Raw genomic sequence first — 15746 nt, 5'->3', positions numbered from 1 at the left:
TATACATATATATATATATGTATACACACAAAATGAACAAAAGTACAAAGGTGCCTCACTTTCGGTGAGTTGAATTAGTATGGGAGATATTTTTTTACCTGAAGTTTTTTCATCACTTAATTATCAACAGATTTGTCATTATGGATTGTTTGCTCTCAGTTCATGATTAGGCTTTGGAGTTTAATTTGCTCTTTCTTGTCTTTTCAACTTTACTTCAAAAATTTAAGCTTCATCTTTTGCATTAAACCATTCAATACTTCCCTGCTATCCCACATCTGTGGCCCACATAACAAGAGTATGCACTTGTTAATCACCAATTTTTTTTTATTTTTATTTTTTAGATACTAGAAGAGCCCCACTCTGCAACTGCCTGCCACAACATTCATGCAGGTTACTTCTAAGAAGGGACACTTCCCTGTAGCCACTGTAAATGACCCTCTTGCTTCTTCCTCTCTCTGTCCCCAATCAGAAAAGTTAGCCTTTAAAATACCTCTTCAGTATCAGAAATTATTTCACAGTGACCTAAACAGAGAAGCTATACAGCTGAGGACTACACTGAAGAAGAGTCTAGGTATCCACTACCAGCTGTCTGAGTTGTTCATGGGAAGTCAGCATACCTCCTTAGCACTCACCTTTGCTGAAGAATCAAATTAGTCACAAGTTCAGGTGTCACACCTAATCCAGCTCCTCACCAGCAACCCACTGGGATGTGGTGGTGCCTTCTATCTACTTGAGCTGATTCACCTTTGCATTCAGGCTAGGGCTTAGAGGTTGTTTATACATACATTACCTGGTTCAGCATCCTCCAGCCTTAGCGTAGACCACCGCAGTACATGTTCCTGCTCCTCCACTCTGCACCTGTGATGGGCAAGCTTTTGCCACAGCTTACTGGGAAAGAAGCACAGCTACGCAGCCTCCAAGCCAAGTGGCAAATCTATAAGGCAGGAGAGCAAAAGAGAGAGGAGACAGTCAATAAGCTCCAGGAAGCAGATGGCTGAGCACTCCAAGTAAGCTGAACAACTCAAGCCAGCTGAGCAGCAGCAATTAGCCACAACTTGACCACAACCTTCACTGATCCTAATGTCAGCTGCACACTGTAACACCCTTCCACCTGTGGTGCCTGACCAGCACCTCTCCTTCTATACCTTGAAGCCACTGCAGATCCCAAAGAAAGGTTTTCAAAGCCAGAGAAGGGTTGCAGCTGCCCAGGTTAAGCTCTGTGCTTTGCACACCAGCAGAGCTGGGGGGGGCGGGGGGTGTCTCTGTATATTTTTGCCAAAAAATCTGGAGCCAACTCTGCTCAGGTAACCAGAGAACGAAATACTACTTGATACAAATCCAGAAGATTCAGTACTTCCCAGAGGTCAACAAACCTCCAAGGGAAGGAAGTATTCACACAAAGACTGTCTTTAGTCTAGGGAGATGTAAGATCTCAACAGGCTCTTCTGTGGTCAAGACAGAGAGACTCCCAGAAAGCAATCAAGAGTAGAGAATAACTTCCCAGCCTGAATTGCCTTTTAGAGGAGCCTTCTTCTCTCCCTCTTTCCCTACTGTCTACACAGACACTCCTAGGAAGATCTTCAATAACTAAATGTAGTTTGTGCAAATGCCCCCATAACTCAATAAAGGTTTGTCATGGGACTGACCACGCACACCTCAGTCACCAGGCTTCTCTCTGCAGTGCAGCTGCACCTCTGAAGAGGCTTTCATCTGGTGAGCTCTTCGTTAGTCTGAAGAACAAAAACAAGCACTTTGAGTCTTCCAGTTATACCAACTGTCAGGCTACATCGAATGCCATTTCTGAACATAGATTTTAATTGAACCTGGATACCCAGCACCCATATGCAGTTATCGGGAATGGAAAAAGTATTCTGAATTAAACTTGTGAAAAATAAATTTGAACAACAGCCTTTATCACTGCCTCCTCATGACAGTGAAAGCTTTTGTTGCAGTCCCCGCAGAACTAAGAAATAGGGAAGTTTAGCTTGTTCTCAAATGTGTGGCTTCACAGCAGTTCATTTGTAAGACAATACATCCACCATTTTAAAGTAATTTTGCTGCCTACAGTGGGACAAGATAGTTTTGAATGACAGAACTGGTCTATTAGAAAGGTCTAACTTTTTTATTGTCATTCATCATTCCTTTAACAGATTAGAAAACAAAAATTACATTTCAGTAACATTTCATCATTCTTTATACAGAACTGGTTGATGCATGGTGTCATTTGCTTGTCCAAATCCACAGCCACCTTCCAAACTGCAGAGTTTAGGAATTACAGTGCACACTGGACTAAACTCTTTCACAATGTAAGGCACAACTACATGATCACAAGTAGTAAACACAAACATTGAAAATAGGACTTAAAGAATCAAACTTCATTTAAAGAAAAAAAAAAACACACACATGCAAAAATCTATCTACCCCTACCAAGATGGTATGATCCAGTTTAAAAGAAGTGCAGTATTCTGTAGGTAAAACTGCATCATAAGGCTATTATAATACATTATCTCTAAATACCGGGTAAGAACTTAAAACTTTTTCCATTTATATATTTATACAATTATACAGAAAATAAGTTGTTTGCGCAATATTCACATCTGCAATAATAAACTGATCATTAAAATTCAGAAAGGAGGCAAACAAGACAATGTAATTTGTGGCACGCATCCATTACAGAATACCATTCATCAAGTTCACATCTTGAGTACTGAAGAAATTAAAAAAAAACCTAAATTAATGGTTCATTTGGTGAATGAGGCTATCTATAGCCAAATGACAAAGCTGCATGTAAAATTATTGTTACCCAGCAGACCATGATTATGAATGCTTGTGGTTATGATTTATTTCCTGTGCAGCAGCTAGAATCTGCAGGATTGAAACTACAGAGGTTAAAAGAATACAGAGTTTACAATAACTTGAAACTATTGCATACTTTCAAACACATACAAAAAGACTTAACTTTTTTCTTTTTGGTGATAAACATTTGCAATTTGGCGTTCACTATAACTTTTACATAACATGACAGTGAGCAGACCCTATTAAACTTACCTAATGGATGAATTTCACACTGAGAGGTAGTTTAAACAAAATTGTATGTAACGGCATCAAATGGTGGGGTTATATTCTTTTTGTAATTTTTTTTTTCTTTTCTTACAAAAGTGACAAATCCTATACAAGCAGCATTTTGGACACATTACTATAAAAAGTTCTGGTATTTGCTAACACAGTGAGACATTCTTTTAAACATCCCTTTTGTGCCAGGAATCAGGATTTAGCGTGATATAACAGAGTACTCTGCAGCAAAGCCAACAGCAGGAGCCTGGACCTGCCAGTACTGGCCTGTTGACTTATAACCATGAATATGTTCTCTGTATGCCACTCTTCCTAGATCTCTTCACCCAAAAAAGGCAGGAAGTAAAGATGAATTTGTTTTTAATTTAAGGTTGTAGGGGGAAGGAAAAAAAAAAAGGAAAATACCCCCACCAGGCTTCTGCTTTCTTAGTAATGTTGTACCAAAAGGGTTAGTAGGGTTTCAGTAATCTTCAAATGTACTTTACCTAAGCCAGCGAGCAGATACTCCTGTACCTGCTGCACAGTGAGTGCATAGTATGTGGTGCGCTACAGACAAAGGCAGAGTTTATTACATTAACTAGTACCTGTTCTCTTCACTACTGTGATCTGAAGTGGCATCTACCTTTTTCTCTAGAGACACACACACACCCCTTTATTCAGTGCTCCTTATAATGAAAAAAATACCCCAAAAAAGAGTTTCTGAGGAGGGATTTTACTATCCAATTATTGCTGGTTTTGAAAGCAAATAAATCATTTATTGTTTATTGTTTCTGGAGAAACACTGTGGTTGGGCATTAATTTTAAACTTATCCTAGAAGAGATGCTGAGGTCAAGACTTCAAAAATTTAAAATTGGACAACTGGCAAGAACTTTGAAAATACACACAATTCACATACTGTATTTCAGATCTTAAAATCAAGCTCCACAAAGACAACATGTGCATGACTACATGAATTCTGTTGTTACATGTGCTCTCAGATGATGATCTCATTTTTAGTACAAAGGAATTAGGAGGGGACAGATGTAATTCAGTGAAAAGTTCAGCCAAAGATAAACCTTCTGTCTAATGATTTCAGCTAATACATACAATGCCATTTCACTATCTGTAGATCATATTCAGTTATGTTAGACAGCAAAAAGTGCACAGTGCAAATGACAGTGTTGTTTCCTAGTCCTCCAGGGATATATGAGAGTGGGAGGGGAGGTACTTGGAGGAGTAATTTATCAGCTTCAACATATTCAAACCATAGTATCATTCCAGAGGTTTTGCTTGGTCTTCTTGACATAGTTTATGTTCTGTTTGAACTTAAGCTCCAGCAGTTTTCTGTCAGCCACCAAGTACTGGTCATAAATTTTTAAGTTTTGCAAAAAGCATTTGCTAACACTTTGTTTTTAACCAACATTTAAGTCTAGAAAAGTACTTGAGTTTTCCAGTTCCCCTCTTCTTTAGGAAGTGCACTTCTCTTACTTAAATCTAGTATACGAGACTCGATCCTTCTTGCTAATGCAATGCAAAAATGGCAAGGTTACTTCACACTTCTGCTCCCAAACCCCTTCCTGCTTCACTAAGAAAGGTTTTCCAGTAAGGATTCATAAATAACCCTAGTCACCCCCAAAGCAACAAAAATGGTTATTCATTGTTCTTGTGTACCTGATGCTCACAGTCCATGACAACTTGGTTACTCCTTACCTTCCAAAAACAGAGGAAAAAAATCCGCATTGTGCCCTACAGTCAGACTCTAGTGTCAGAGAGTGAAGCCAACTGAAAAATGAGCTCCCTCTAAACCCACAGCCTCTTGCCTCTGTTGGAAGTGGCAGCAGAACATTTCTTTTGGCTCTTTGCAGGCAGCAGCTTTTCCTGTTGTGACTCATTAACTTTATCCTCTTTCTTCAGCCTTTGCAGAAAGGGGTAGATTAGAGAAGGGAAGGAATATAAGGAGAGATGAAGTAACAGTGAAGCATATCCAGCTAAGATCAGAAGCCCACCACTCAGCTCTGCAATGCTACATGCCTCCATAGGAACTGCAGTACAGAAGTACATATTACCTACACGAGGCAGGAGTAGAACAATAGGATTTAGCATTTTGGAAACAATAACCGAGGACATCACGCCTCTTTGACTGAGAAGAGATCCAACATCTCCAAGAAGACCCTCCCAACAAGAATAACCTTTACACCGTTCAGATGGCCTCTGCAGTTTGCCTCAGTCCACGTAGCAGCCAGTCTCTCACATTCTGCTTCCTCAGCGATTCTGACGGTCCTCTCCGTGGGACACTGAATCCACAGTTGCAATAACAAATCCCACACTTCATTGTCCCATTCCTGATGCCACAGTAATGGCTAGTAATCATAAAAGCAGCTCAAGGAGCTTACATACCCACTGGTTCGAGCAGTGGTTTTACCATTTTTCTCCATCTCTTGCTCTACAATGACTTTTCCCTTGGTGAATCAGAACAGTCTGGTTCTTGCTGCTTAGATTGTTAAAACACAACCCCAAACTTTCTCTCGTTCCCAAGGTTCTAGTCTCTTCTGCCATTTTATTAGTTTTTTCCTCTGTTTCTGGTTTTGCAATCTGCAGACCAGTATATTAGACTATTTTGTCTGGAATCCTTTAACTCAGTGTGGTAAAATCAACCAGACTTTTTACTAGGTTTTTCTTTTTTTATTTTTTTAAAGCAATGCAACAATCAACCACATTCCCACTGACAATCTATCCATGCCAACAGCCCATCAAAACATTCAGAATCTGCAGGCAGAATTATAACAAAACTTTTCTCCTTCCATTTTCCCTTTTTATGCATCTCACGGGTCATTTTACTGAGCTTGAGCACAACTCTTAACCTGGCAGACAGGCTGAGAGCATTATATGGCCTATTATACCACCAACTTGTCAATGAATACAGAGCACCATGAAGAATCATGAGCACTAAGGAAGGAGCATAAAATTTGGCAATAGAGCCATAAATTTACTCCAGTGAAAAGCTGCAGAACTCTCTAACTATTGCTGCAGACTCAAACTTCAAGGATGAAAGCTTCTACCCCAACACTGTTCCTCCTTATTTTAACAATCCTTCTTTCTATAAACATACATTTTAAAAGCATTTTCATTCCCTCAAAAAGCTGGTCACATAAACTGGTCAGCAAAAAACAACCTTCAGAAATCAAGCTGGCTTTGCCACTGAAGGTGGGAGCTCCAGACTGAGCGTCGTTCTGCAGCCAAGCAACCCCACTGCTTCAGCCACCAGCTGAGTGAGATGACTTTGCCTGCCATCACACAGACTTAATAAGGCATCCCAAAAGGCATAATTAAGAACAACTCTACTTGAGCTTCTACCATTTCCTCTTTAGTACAGAGCTTTCTCCTCAGCTTGCAAACAGTCCAAATCAAAGGTACATTGCCTGAACACAAGTGAGTCTTTTAACCATTTCCCTTAGTCTCCCTGAGAGACTTTCAGCTTCCTCTGCTTCATGCATTTTGCCCTTTATGTAATCATGGAGATGGTTCTCTCTTCCCTCTTAAAATCCCTTCTGCTCCATGTGATTGTCCTTCACCCTCGAGGCAGCACTAGCATCTGTGTTATACAACACGACAGAGCATATCTGGAGCAAGAGCGTGACATCTTCACCTTTCACAGTTTTCTAAAGTCATGTGCAAGACAAAGGAAGGCTTGAAAGCAATCTCTCCGGGTTCTCTTAAAATAAAAAATAAAATAAAAATTCCAGAAGCAGAGATTCTGCCCACATTTTCTGTTCAAAGAATTCTTATTCTTAACAGTTACACTGACCAAGAAAAATAATGAGTCCAGGGGCTCTGTTCATATGGAGTTCTCTGAGCAATTATTTCTGTAGAGGAAGCAATTCTCAAGTCTATACCTGAACCAGAAATGCTGGTAAGTACTTCAGATAAACTCTGCTTGCATTCCAAGCCTTTCCACAGCTAGAAGAATCAGCTATGCACTTTGCACTTCAGTTGTCTTTTCAAACATACAAAGGTAATTTACAGAGAACTTCTCTTTAAGGAAGAAAAATGGATACAAAATTATAATTATACAAGAAAACTAGGAAGGGTTATGAAGCATATAGATCACTATGTCTGGGAAGAGGAGTTAAGTAATCTTTTTACTTGAGAGTTAGGCAGGGCTAGACATTTTTCATAAAAGAGACTTTTTATTCACACAGAGAGCTGCGGATAGATAAAAGCAAACTAACTCGCCTAAAGATGGCTAAGCTTCCATCACTCTAACAGAATTTGTTTCCTTAACTTGGTCAAGGATAGTAGAGGATTTCAGGCTACAGTCCTTCTCTTTGAGCAATTGGCACAGTATTCTAAGACAGAGAAAGTTCTGGGGGTTTTATTAGGATTTTCAAGACAAAGGATCCCTTAATATTTGAAGGAGTAACCCCAGCTCAGAAGAAATAACCCTAATGGTTTTGTGGTACCAGATAACCTATTTTGAAAGGAGAAAAAGTTAGAGACAGGTAGGCAAGGAAAAACAGATGTAAGTAAATCACAAAAAGAGGTTTGGATGAACTCTGCAAAAAAACTCTGTTGCAAGAACAGGGAAGAAAATATGAACAAATGTCTAAAGACATATATATAGACCTCTTAATTAGAGCTGTTTGGCTTATAATTAAGCCAGTTGCAGGAGATTCACACTACCGTTCTGAGCAGACTAAATCACAGAACTAACATACCAGTTAAGACCCCCTGCTAAGAAAAGTTCAGCAACACAAGTTCAGATGGAGCAGCAGAAAAATCAGGTTTGTTAGGGGTAGTATGAATTCAACTTCTTCCAGCAAAAGCTGGAGGAAGGGATGGAAGTAGAGGTCAGAAATATTGCAGCAGTCTCAGAAACTTTTAGTATGCTGGCTACCTAGCATGGAATTTCTACATGTCCCTTAGAAAAATAAGGACTTCTTTGGGCTTCCAGAGTACAAACAGATGGGGTACAGGCTACTATGAGTATTGTCTATTTGCTTTTTAAGACTTGCACATGAGGATTTCTGGACTATTAAATTCCATTTATCAAATATATAAAAGTGAAATCAATCAACTTGGGAGAGCTTCATCTATTATTCCTACAATGCCAGCTAAACTTGCTCTCAGCATTTGTTCACACCTATTCTCTCACACACACAAAGAAACTATGCAGTACAGTTTGTGTACAGATATTCCAGTATCCAGGTGCTGTAGTTGGGTAAGGACGCAGGTGCCGATACTGCAACAAGTTCTAAGTTGGCAGAAAAAACTCTGAGTTGGAGGTGAGTCCAGCTGTTTATCCTCATTGTGGAGCTGAACTTTAAAGTCCAAGAATAAGAGAAAAAGAAAGAAAACAAAATCACAAGGGATTATAAAGAACATCAGATATGCAATCAGATACAACAATTAGTTATGCCATTACAGCAACATTTGATACACAAAATCCTCACAGATTTTTGCATCTTCCTTTTTCTTTGAAGGAAACAAAAATAAACTGCAATATCACATAAACGCTGTTTCTCTTGAACAAAAAAAGATAAAAAAATACATTGTTACTCCTCTGTTTAAACTTTATTTACAAATAACTGGGTATTTCTAATCTAGACATAGAAGCTCTTTCCAGGATAAATGGCAATAAGCTATGGATGATCTGAGCCCATGTCTCACAAAAAATACAATAGTTTTACTTGGTATCAATAAACATTTTAAAATATACTAAATTTTGCCAAGTGTTACAATCATTGTCCAAACTGAATAGTAGTCTGAGTGCTGAACGAAGTGCATCAACAGAAATTCTAAACTTTAGTGAAACGTTTCCTTGTCACTCAAGATAAGCCAGTTATCCTTGCAAGTCATTAAAGCAAGTATCACAGACCCGGACAGGCTTCTTAGAAGAAGGAGTTAAGGCATTCTTTGCTGAGCACTCAGCACAAAAGATATTTCCACATTGTCTACAGTGATGCTGTGAAAGAGAAAAAACATATATGCTGAACATCAATTACAGTGTTATGAGAATAGATCATTAACAGAGATCATTATCACATCAAGTCAACTCTCTCATGTTTCAAAAGTTAGTTTGAATTTTTAAATAGTAGACAGTAATGTAGCCCTTTGGGCTTATCCACGCACAGAAGGGCATAGGAGTAAATCCTTTCCTAACGGCATAGGAGTAAAATATTCAGAAGTGCTTCACTGACTCAGAAGACTATATGCCACTTGCATAAATGAACTGGGTCACTCGGGAACATCACTAGCTTAGGTACTTCTTAAAGTTCTCCTCTTGAACTTGTTTTGGTCCCCTAAAACATGTTCTTCCTACAGTTAACCAACTGCTTCAAATTAAAAGTATCCTTGAATCAAAGGATGAAGCTACCTTTGTTCAAAAGCTTCCCAATGGAGACCACTACAAATGATGCAGGACAGGCAGAGCCACCTAAGCCTGAGTCAGGGAGCACTGCAAAAAATGAACTTCATGGACATCCATCCCTCACCTGTTTCACTGCCAAGTCAGTTGTTGGATGGATGGTAATCTCTGGATGAAGGCCACACCGTGCCAACATTAACTAACCACAGCTGTTTTTGCAAAGAATACATGACTACAGACCTAAAACCTAGCCAGCTGGTCTGTTCCCTGTCTAGTTTGTGTTTAGAAAGATATAGTCACAAAGAACCAGATCACATTGATGCCTCATATACTCACATGCATCTGGTTTCAACAAATTTACATTCCTTTATATCTGCAAATACAATCCAGACATAAACCTTATTTTAAGTATTTAAGGCACTGTAAAAAATATCAGTGTTTTGAGATGTACTGAGTATCATAGCACTTTTAAAGTCACTTTCTAAAGTTTGTATCCAAAGTAAAACAAATTGAAAGGAACAGAAGAAAAATCCAACAGAGACATGGTAAAATACACCTACCCTTCTCACTGTCACCGAAAAGCCTTTCCCACAGGCCATACAATTCTGTACCTCATTGTCTTCTGCCCATTTCCTATTGAGAGCTTGGGTGTGTTTGATCTAAACATATATACATACAAAAAAAGGCAACATTTTAAAATGCATGTTTAATTCATACAGCTTGCTTCTATTTCTTTGGACATTCTACCCAAAGCTGTATAAAAGGACTAATTCAGCCACAATACTGAAAGCTGTATTTGTTCAAGAAGAAAATCTTCCAAACTTGGAATCTAAGAGCAGAGTTCTGAACCCACAGACAGCAACATGGCCCTCATGCATCATGAACATAAGATCTTAATCACTCTTGAAAGATAACCCACCACTGATATGACACAAACCTGAAATTCTCATGAGTTCCCACACAGAGCATCAATAGAGTTAACAGCTTCAAAACAAATTATACCTGTAATGACTGGTTTTCTCGGCCTAGCTCCTGCATTGCAGCAGTAGTATTGTCCAGCTTTTTCTTCATTTCTACAAGTTTGGTTTGAAGCTTTTCAATTTCTCCCTCACTTTTTATACACCTGAGGATGGACAGTAAATATTTCAAAGCATATAAAGCAATCCACATTGCCTCCTTCGGGCAGGCTGTCATAACAGAGAAAGAAAGTCACTCTCAGAAAACTCAACTAAAAATACCCTTGTTAGGAAAAGTTCTTGAATATCTTTGCTGGGAAAATGTTCTGTTGTAACAATCAATTTAAGATTATCTGGAATTGGTCCCAAATATCTGGGAGTTATTAACATCTGGAGTTACTCCCAAAGCCAGTCCGTCAACAGCACACCCTGGTAAGTACCACTGTGAAACAGGACACAAAGCGGTAGCAGCAAATCAGGTCAGACAGAGGAGCAAAGGAGAAATCTTTTTACAAGGCCACCTCCCATTAGCTGAAATTTGGTTAACTGGTGAAAGGCTAATTTCAAAAGGTGTTTTTCTGTTATACGGTAAAACAGCTAATGGATGAGTACAACACAATATAGCAACAGACGACTGAAGAACAAGGATCTCATCTTTACCCAAAGTCTGCTGCTCAAAAACCAATCAGAAAGCTTGACAGTAGAGAAAAAATTTTCCATTCTGCCCTCAAACATCCCAGGAAATTAGGATGGAAAAAGTTTCACAGGTGCTTGTCTCACAGGTGTTTTTTCTACCCTTTTAGTCTCTACTCTTAGGTAACTCCCACTACCTTGCATGTCTCCTGTTGCCTGAAGAAAAGGAGCTCTACTTGAATGAATCTTAATAAGTATATTGCAGAGACAATAAGAGAATGGTAGAAAGTAAGATTTTAGGTTTGCAAGAGGAAGAAGGTACTTGAGGTGAACCTTAGAAAGCCTGTCTAACCCAGTACATGTTCAATCTCCTACCACTGAGCAGTGGACATACAGAAGTTGCTTATGGACTTCTAGGTATTATTGAAGTCGCTAACTAGTCTGTTCCAGACTTTTGGATGACTAGTGCATGTACTCTGATTCATTCAAGACAGAGGAGTCAGAGTAATGGATAAGGGGAGTTTACTCAGGTATTTGAAGCCCTTCCCCCCACCCCATCCTACCAGACCTAGCAAGGTTCACACAGTAGATGAGATGAGAGGCCATAGTCTATGCCCCTCAAAGTTCAGAGGCGCACAATGCATTTAGCAGGCTCCTAGGGATGGGCAAAAATCCCTGAGTGTGAGGGTACAGCTGTGGCTTTGGTGATAAGGTCCTGCCTTGTTTTTGAGGAGATTGTCTCCCTGTCAAAGCCCACAAAGTGTGGTTTGTTCAAACCGCAGCTTACTAGGCTTTGGCAGAGACAACCGAAGAAGGTTCCACTCTGGAAACCACACCCCACGTTCTAGGAACAGAAATGGATTCAAATAAAGCATGCATACAGAATCCTAAGTCAACTGAAACACATTTTCCAAGTAAGGCTATCCATTTCCCAAACTACACTTCCACGTCATCGTGGCCACAGCTTACCTCTCCAGCAACGCTCTTCTCTCATCCTGATTATTCTGCACTGTTGCTTCCAAGACAGCTATATCCCCACGTAAATCATCCGTCTGTTTCTCCAGCTCACTCACTCTCCTCTGACTGCTCTGCCACTCTTTCTTCATGGTAGCCAAGTTTTCATTCAGAGCTGTGACCTGCATGGTGAGCTTGGCCTCCTTTTCCTCATGTTTCCGGTTTTCTTCTTCTTTTTCTTTTATCTCTGTGTTCTGAGAAAACAAGGAAATACTGAAAAACAACCTTCCGGGTATCAGAGACCTCAGCCGTGCTAGGCAAAGACACTCTCTGTTGTGTATTGTCAATTCTGACAGCTATTTAACTGGTATGTCTGCAAAATCTCTTTAGACATTTTATAACTAGTGGTGATCCAGAATATTTTAATAATGGAACATTATTTCTTATAAATGAAAGAAACCAAGATTCTTTCCCTATATACTACGCTATAATCATTATTTTTAACTTACTAACCCAGTTATACATGGCTATCATCCCCCTGAATCTTCCTGTGCTATTAAATGCCTTACCAAAGATTTCTGAAGGTATTTGCTCGTCATTTAAAAATGAAAGTAATGTGAAACTGAAGTCAACTCTTTGCCTCCCCTCTGTCCCTGAAAGAATTCAGAGGCATATTTTGCAAAGCAGCAGTCCTAAACACTCTAAAATACTAACCAGTTTATCTTCGATTTCAGCACATTCTTTCTTCAGTTCTTCTTCTCTCTTTTTCAGCTGATCTTTGATAGCTTGTTGGGTTTTTTTCTCCTGTTCTAATGCTGAATTCATATTATCTACTTTACCCTGCAGCTCTAATTTCTGTTGAATCAGTAGCTGTTTTGCATCCTTGAGATTTGTCACCTCCTGTTAGAATACAGAGCTCAAAGTTAAAGCAGCATTTAAAGTGTCAGTAATTTAAATTCAGAACTACTGTAATTTTTTCCAAGGGCAGGAGAGCAATAATTGTTTTAGAACCAGAAGAGAGGACTATTTTATAGCACAAAGTATCAATAAGTCTCATAATCAAAGATTTTAAGCTTATACCTATATTATGAACAATATCCAATTTTTAAAATAAACTTAAAGTATTTTCCACTAAAGTAATGGAAGTTCTATTGGTTTGTTTTCTACATTTCTTTCAAACAGCCACATCATTTTCTACACTCAGTTTTTAAATGTATTTCACATTGCTCTCCACATGCAAAAATCAGATTAAAAAAATCATTGTGACAATATAAAAAAGAAATACCGATAGAAAAAAGTCAACATGCTAATTTCTAATAGTCCTAAATGTAGAAATATTTACTCTATGTTTTAAGCAAAGAAGGATGATCCTTTTGGTTTTAAACATCTGTTTTACTTGTTTCTCTGCAATAAAAATAAGAAGTCCTAAGTAGAATATTCTAGTTAAATTTTGTAAGAATCATTTTCCTCAAAATTAAACAGCCAAGCATGCAGGTATCAATCAACTAATATGAGTTGCCAGATTTCCCATAAATCAGAAATGACATCAGAAATGAAAAACAAGTCAAAGGCAGGGAGAGAACATATCCTGAGGATAGGGGAAAATTCATATCTATATGAATACCTATAAATTCATATCTCCCTGTTCTCTGGTAGGAGATTGGAAATAAGAGTATAGGCCTGTAGGAGGCTCTTTGTCTATACAAGCAGTTGGGCTGAAATACATCAAGAGACAAACATTAAGCTGTCATCAGTGCGCGCACACTTTATATACATCTCTGTAAATTATTTCTTTTTTTTAGAATAGAGATTTCAGAAAGTGATGAGAATTATAATTAGATTTTCCAATATCCAAGAAAATAAAGACTGGGCATAGATTGCTTGACAGAAACAAAGTGCAGACTTCTCTCTCCAAAAATAAGGGATCATTTTTTAAATACTGGAGAACAAAAGAACATCTGAAACTCATAAAATATTGTGTTGCTTCCTTCTTTTTTTTTTTTATTAGCACATAGGCTTAGAAGACAGGGACTGTACCTTCACTTATACTTGTGCAGCAACTTAAACACTGTGTGCTTAACAGATGTAAATATAATTACTAATACTATAATATGGAAAATACAACCAACAGACTTTTCGGAGTGTTTTCTTCTACAGAGACTCAAAGGGGAAATATGTAGAATGTAGAGAGAAATAGTTTGTTTTACTGAAGACTGCAAATTACTTAATTAAAACCTCTAAATTTTTACTCTTTAGAGAGCTCATTTGATCATTATGAATTTGGAAGAGTTGTTTTTTGTTTTTTTTTTAAATGAGGTTCCTAACATATTGTTTCTTTCCCCAGGAGTGATTTCTTTTACAACATCTTAGAAACCACAGCACATCAAGGGAGTTTCAACTCTAGCACGCACAATTGAGAAGTGCCAGATGTGCCTAGAGTATCTGGAAAACTTCACATTCATGACACTTTTGGACATCTTTTCTGCATTTCAGAACAGTAATCAAGGGTATACACAGTGAATCTACAGTGAAACAGAGGAAAAGCCAAGACATACAGCCCACCCCTACAGCTAAAACAAGTTATGTGGTCCACCTGGCCAAGAAAACTGGGCACCAATGCTCCAGGATTATCACTAATCAAGTCAGCATTGCTCAGGAACCTCAGTGAAATCTGTGCTTTGGTTCCCTTACCTGTAATATTGATATTTACAGCAACCATCTTTGCAAAGCAATTCCAGATTACATCTACTGAGTAGGCACATATTTCTTATCAGACAACCAACCACCTGAAGATTCAGTTTGTCTCAATATACCTTCTCAAATTCTTGCTTGCAGGTTCTAAGCTCTTCACTCAGCTTGGCACTTTCTTTTTCAAGTCTACTCCTTATTTCCTGGAGCTCTGTTGTTTTACATTTTTCATTGGCCAAGTCTTTTTCTTTCAAAATCTTGAAGGGAAATTAGAAAAAGTATGCTAGCAAAGGGACTTCCAAATTCATTTAAATAAATAAATAAATAAATAAATAAATAACACAACCAAAAGCCGTGCAGCACCCAAAACCCTCAGTTACAAAGGTTCCAAGTAAGAAAACCACTGCCTCGTATTGCAGTCCACAATTAATAGTGCAAACAACTGGCAGCATGTTTACAGTTTTAGGTTTGAAACTAATAAAGTTTTTCCGCATGTCTAGCCTCTTAGAACAAATTAACAGACTAATTTAAACCAAATTCACTATCTGTTAAAGTCTTTTGCACCAGAGGTTCAGAAAAACCGCCACTGCCTCAGATATTCACATTAGAGCTGTGTGCCAAAAACACTTGTTAGAGATGTACCAGGAATTAATTAAGGGAGGTGCATGTGTGTGTGTGAAGATTTCAAAAGACAGATATTTACCCTGTCATTCTGAAGATCCTGTAACATTTTGATCTTCTCGCCCAGCTGCTGCTCCTTCTTTGATGCATCCTGTTCCAGCGTAGACTTCACTTTCTTAAGTTCCTGAATCTGCTGGTTATTGCTAGCAATTCGATTTCTGCTTGAAACTAATTCTTCTTGAGCCAGAGCAAGTTTTTCTTCTGTGGACTAATCACAAAGACAACTCTGCAAATAATCTGTCAGTACAAGAGCTTCAGGTACTCCATAGTCATTTAAATATTTTCTATATATCTACAGCGAAAAACGTTATCTAATGTGCAACACTTAGCTTCAAATTTTGACAGAGTCAAGTTAGAGAAATTCCTAAGTTAAGTAAAAAAAACCTTCCCCAGTAACATTCCCAGGAACACTAGCTTA

At 38.4% G+C, this 15746-nt stretch overlaps 1 protein-coding gene across 4 annotated transcripts in view; it reads right to left on the bottom strand.

The window, feature by feature from the left end:
* Positions 1-2107: 2107 nt before the first annotated feature.
* Positions 2108-15746, bottom strand: part of EEA1 (early endosome antigen 1) — a 77756-nt gene continuing 64117 nt past the window's right edge. For all 4 annotated transcript variants that reach the window (XM_026058451.1, XM_026058452.1, XM_026058453.1 and 1 more), the window contains 7 exons: positions 15351-15536; positions 14773-14904; positions 12674-12859; positions 11975-12213; positions 10419-10539; positions 9977-10075; positions 2108-9014 (listed from right to left, as the gene is read on the bottom strand). In XM_026058451.1, coding sequence (XP_025914236.1) covers positions 8892-9014; positions 9977-10075; positions 10419-10539; positions 11975-12213; positions 12674-12859; positions 14773-14904; positions 15351-15536 — 1086 coding nt within the window. In that variant the 3' untranslated portion in view covers positions 2108-8891. The remainder of the gene's footprint in view (positions 9015-9976; positions 10076-10418; positions 10540-11974; positions 12214-12673; positions 12860-14772; positions 14905-15350; positions 15537-15746) is intronic.

Source organism: Apteryx rowi, unplaced genomic scaffold, assembly GCF_003343035.1.
Source record: "Apteryx rowi isolate R43461 unplaced genomic scaffold, aptRow1 scaffold_147, whole genome shotgun sequence".
Lineage (NCBI taxonomy): Eukaryota > Metazoa > Chordata > Aves > Apterygiformes > Apterygidae > Apteryx > Apteryx rowi.
Note: the sequence above shows the minus strand (reverse complement) of the source record. Positions and strands in the feature narration are given on the sequence as shown.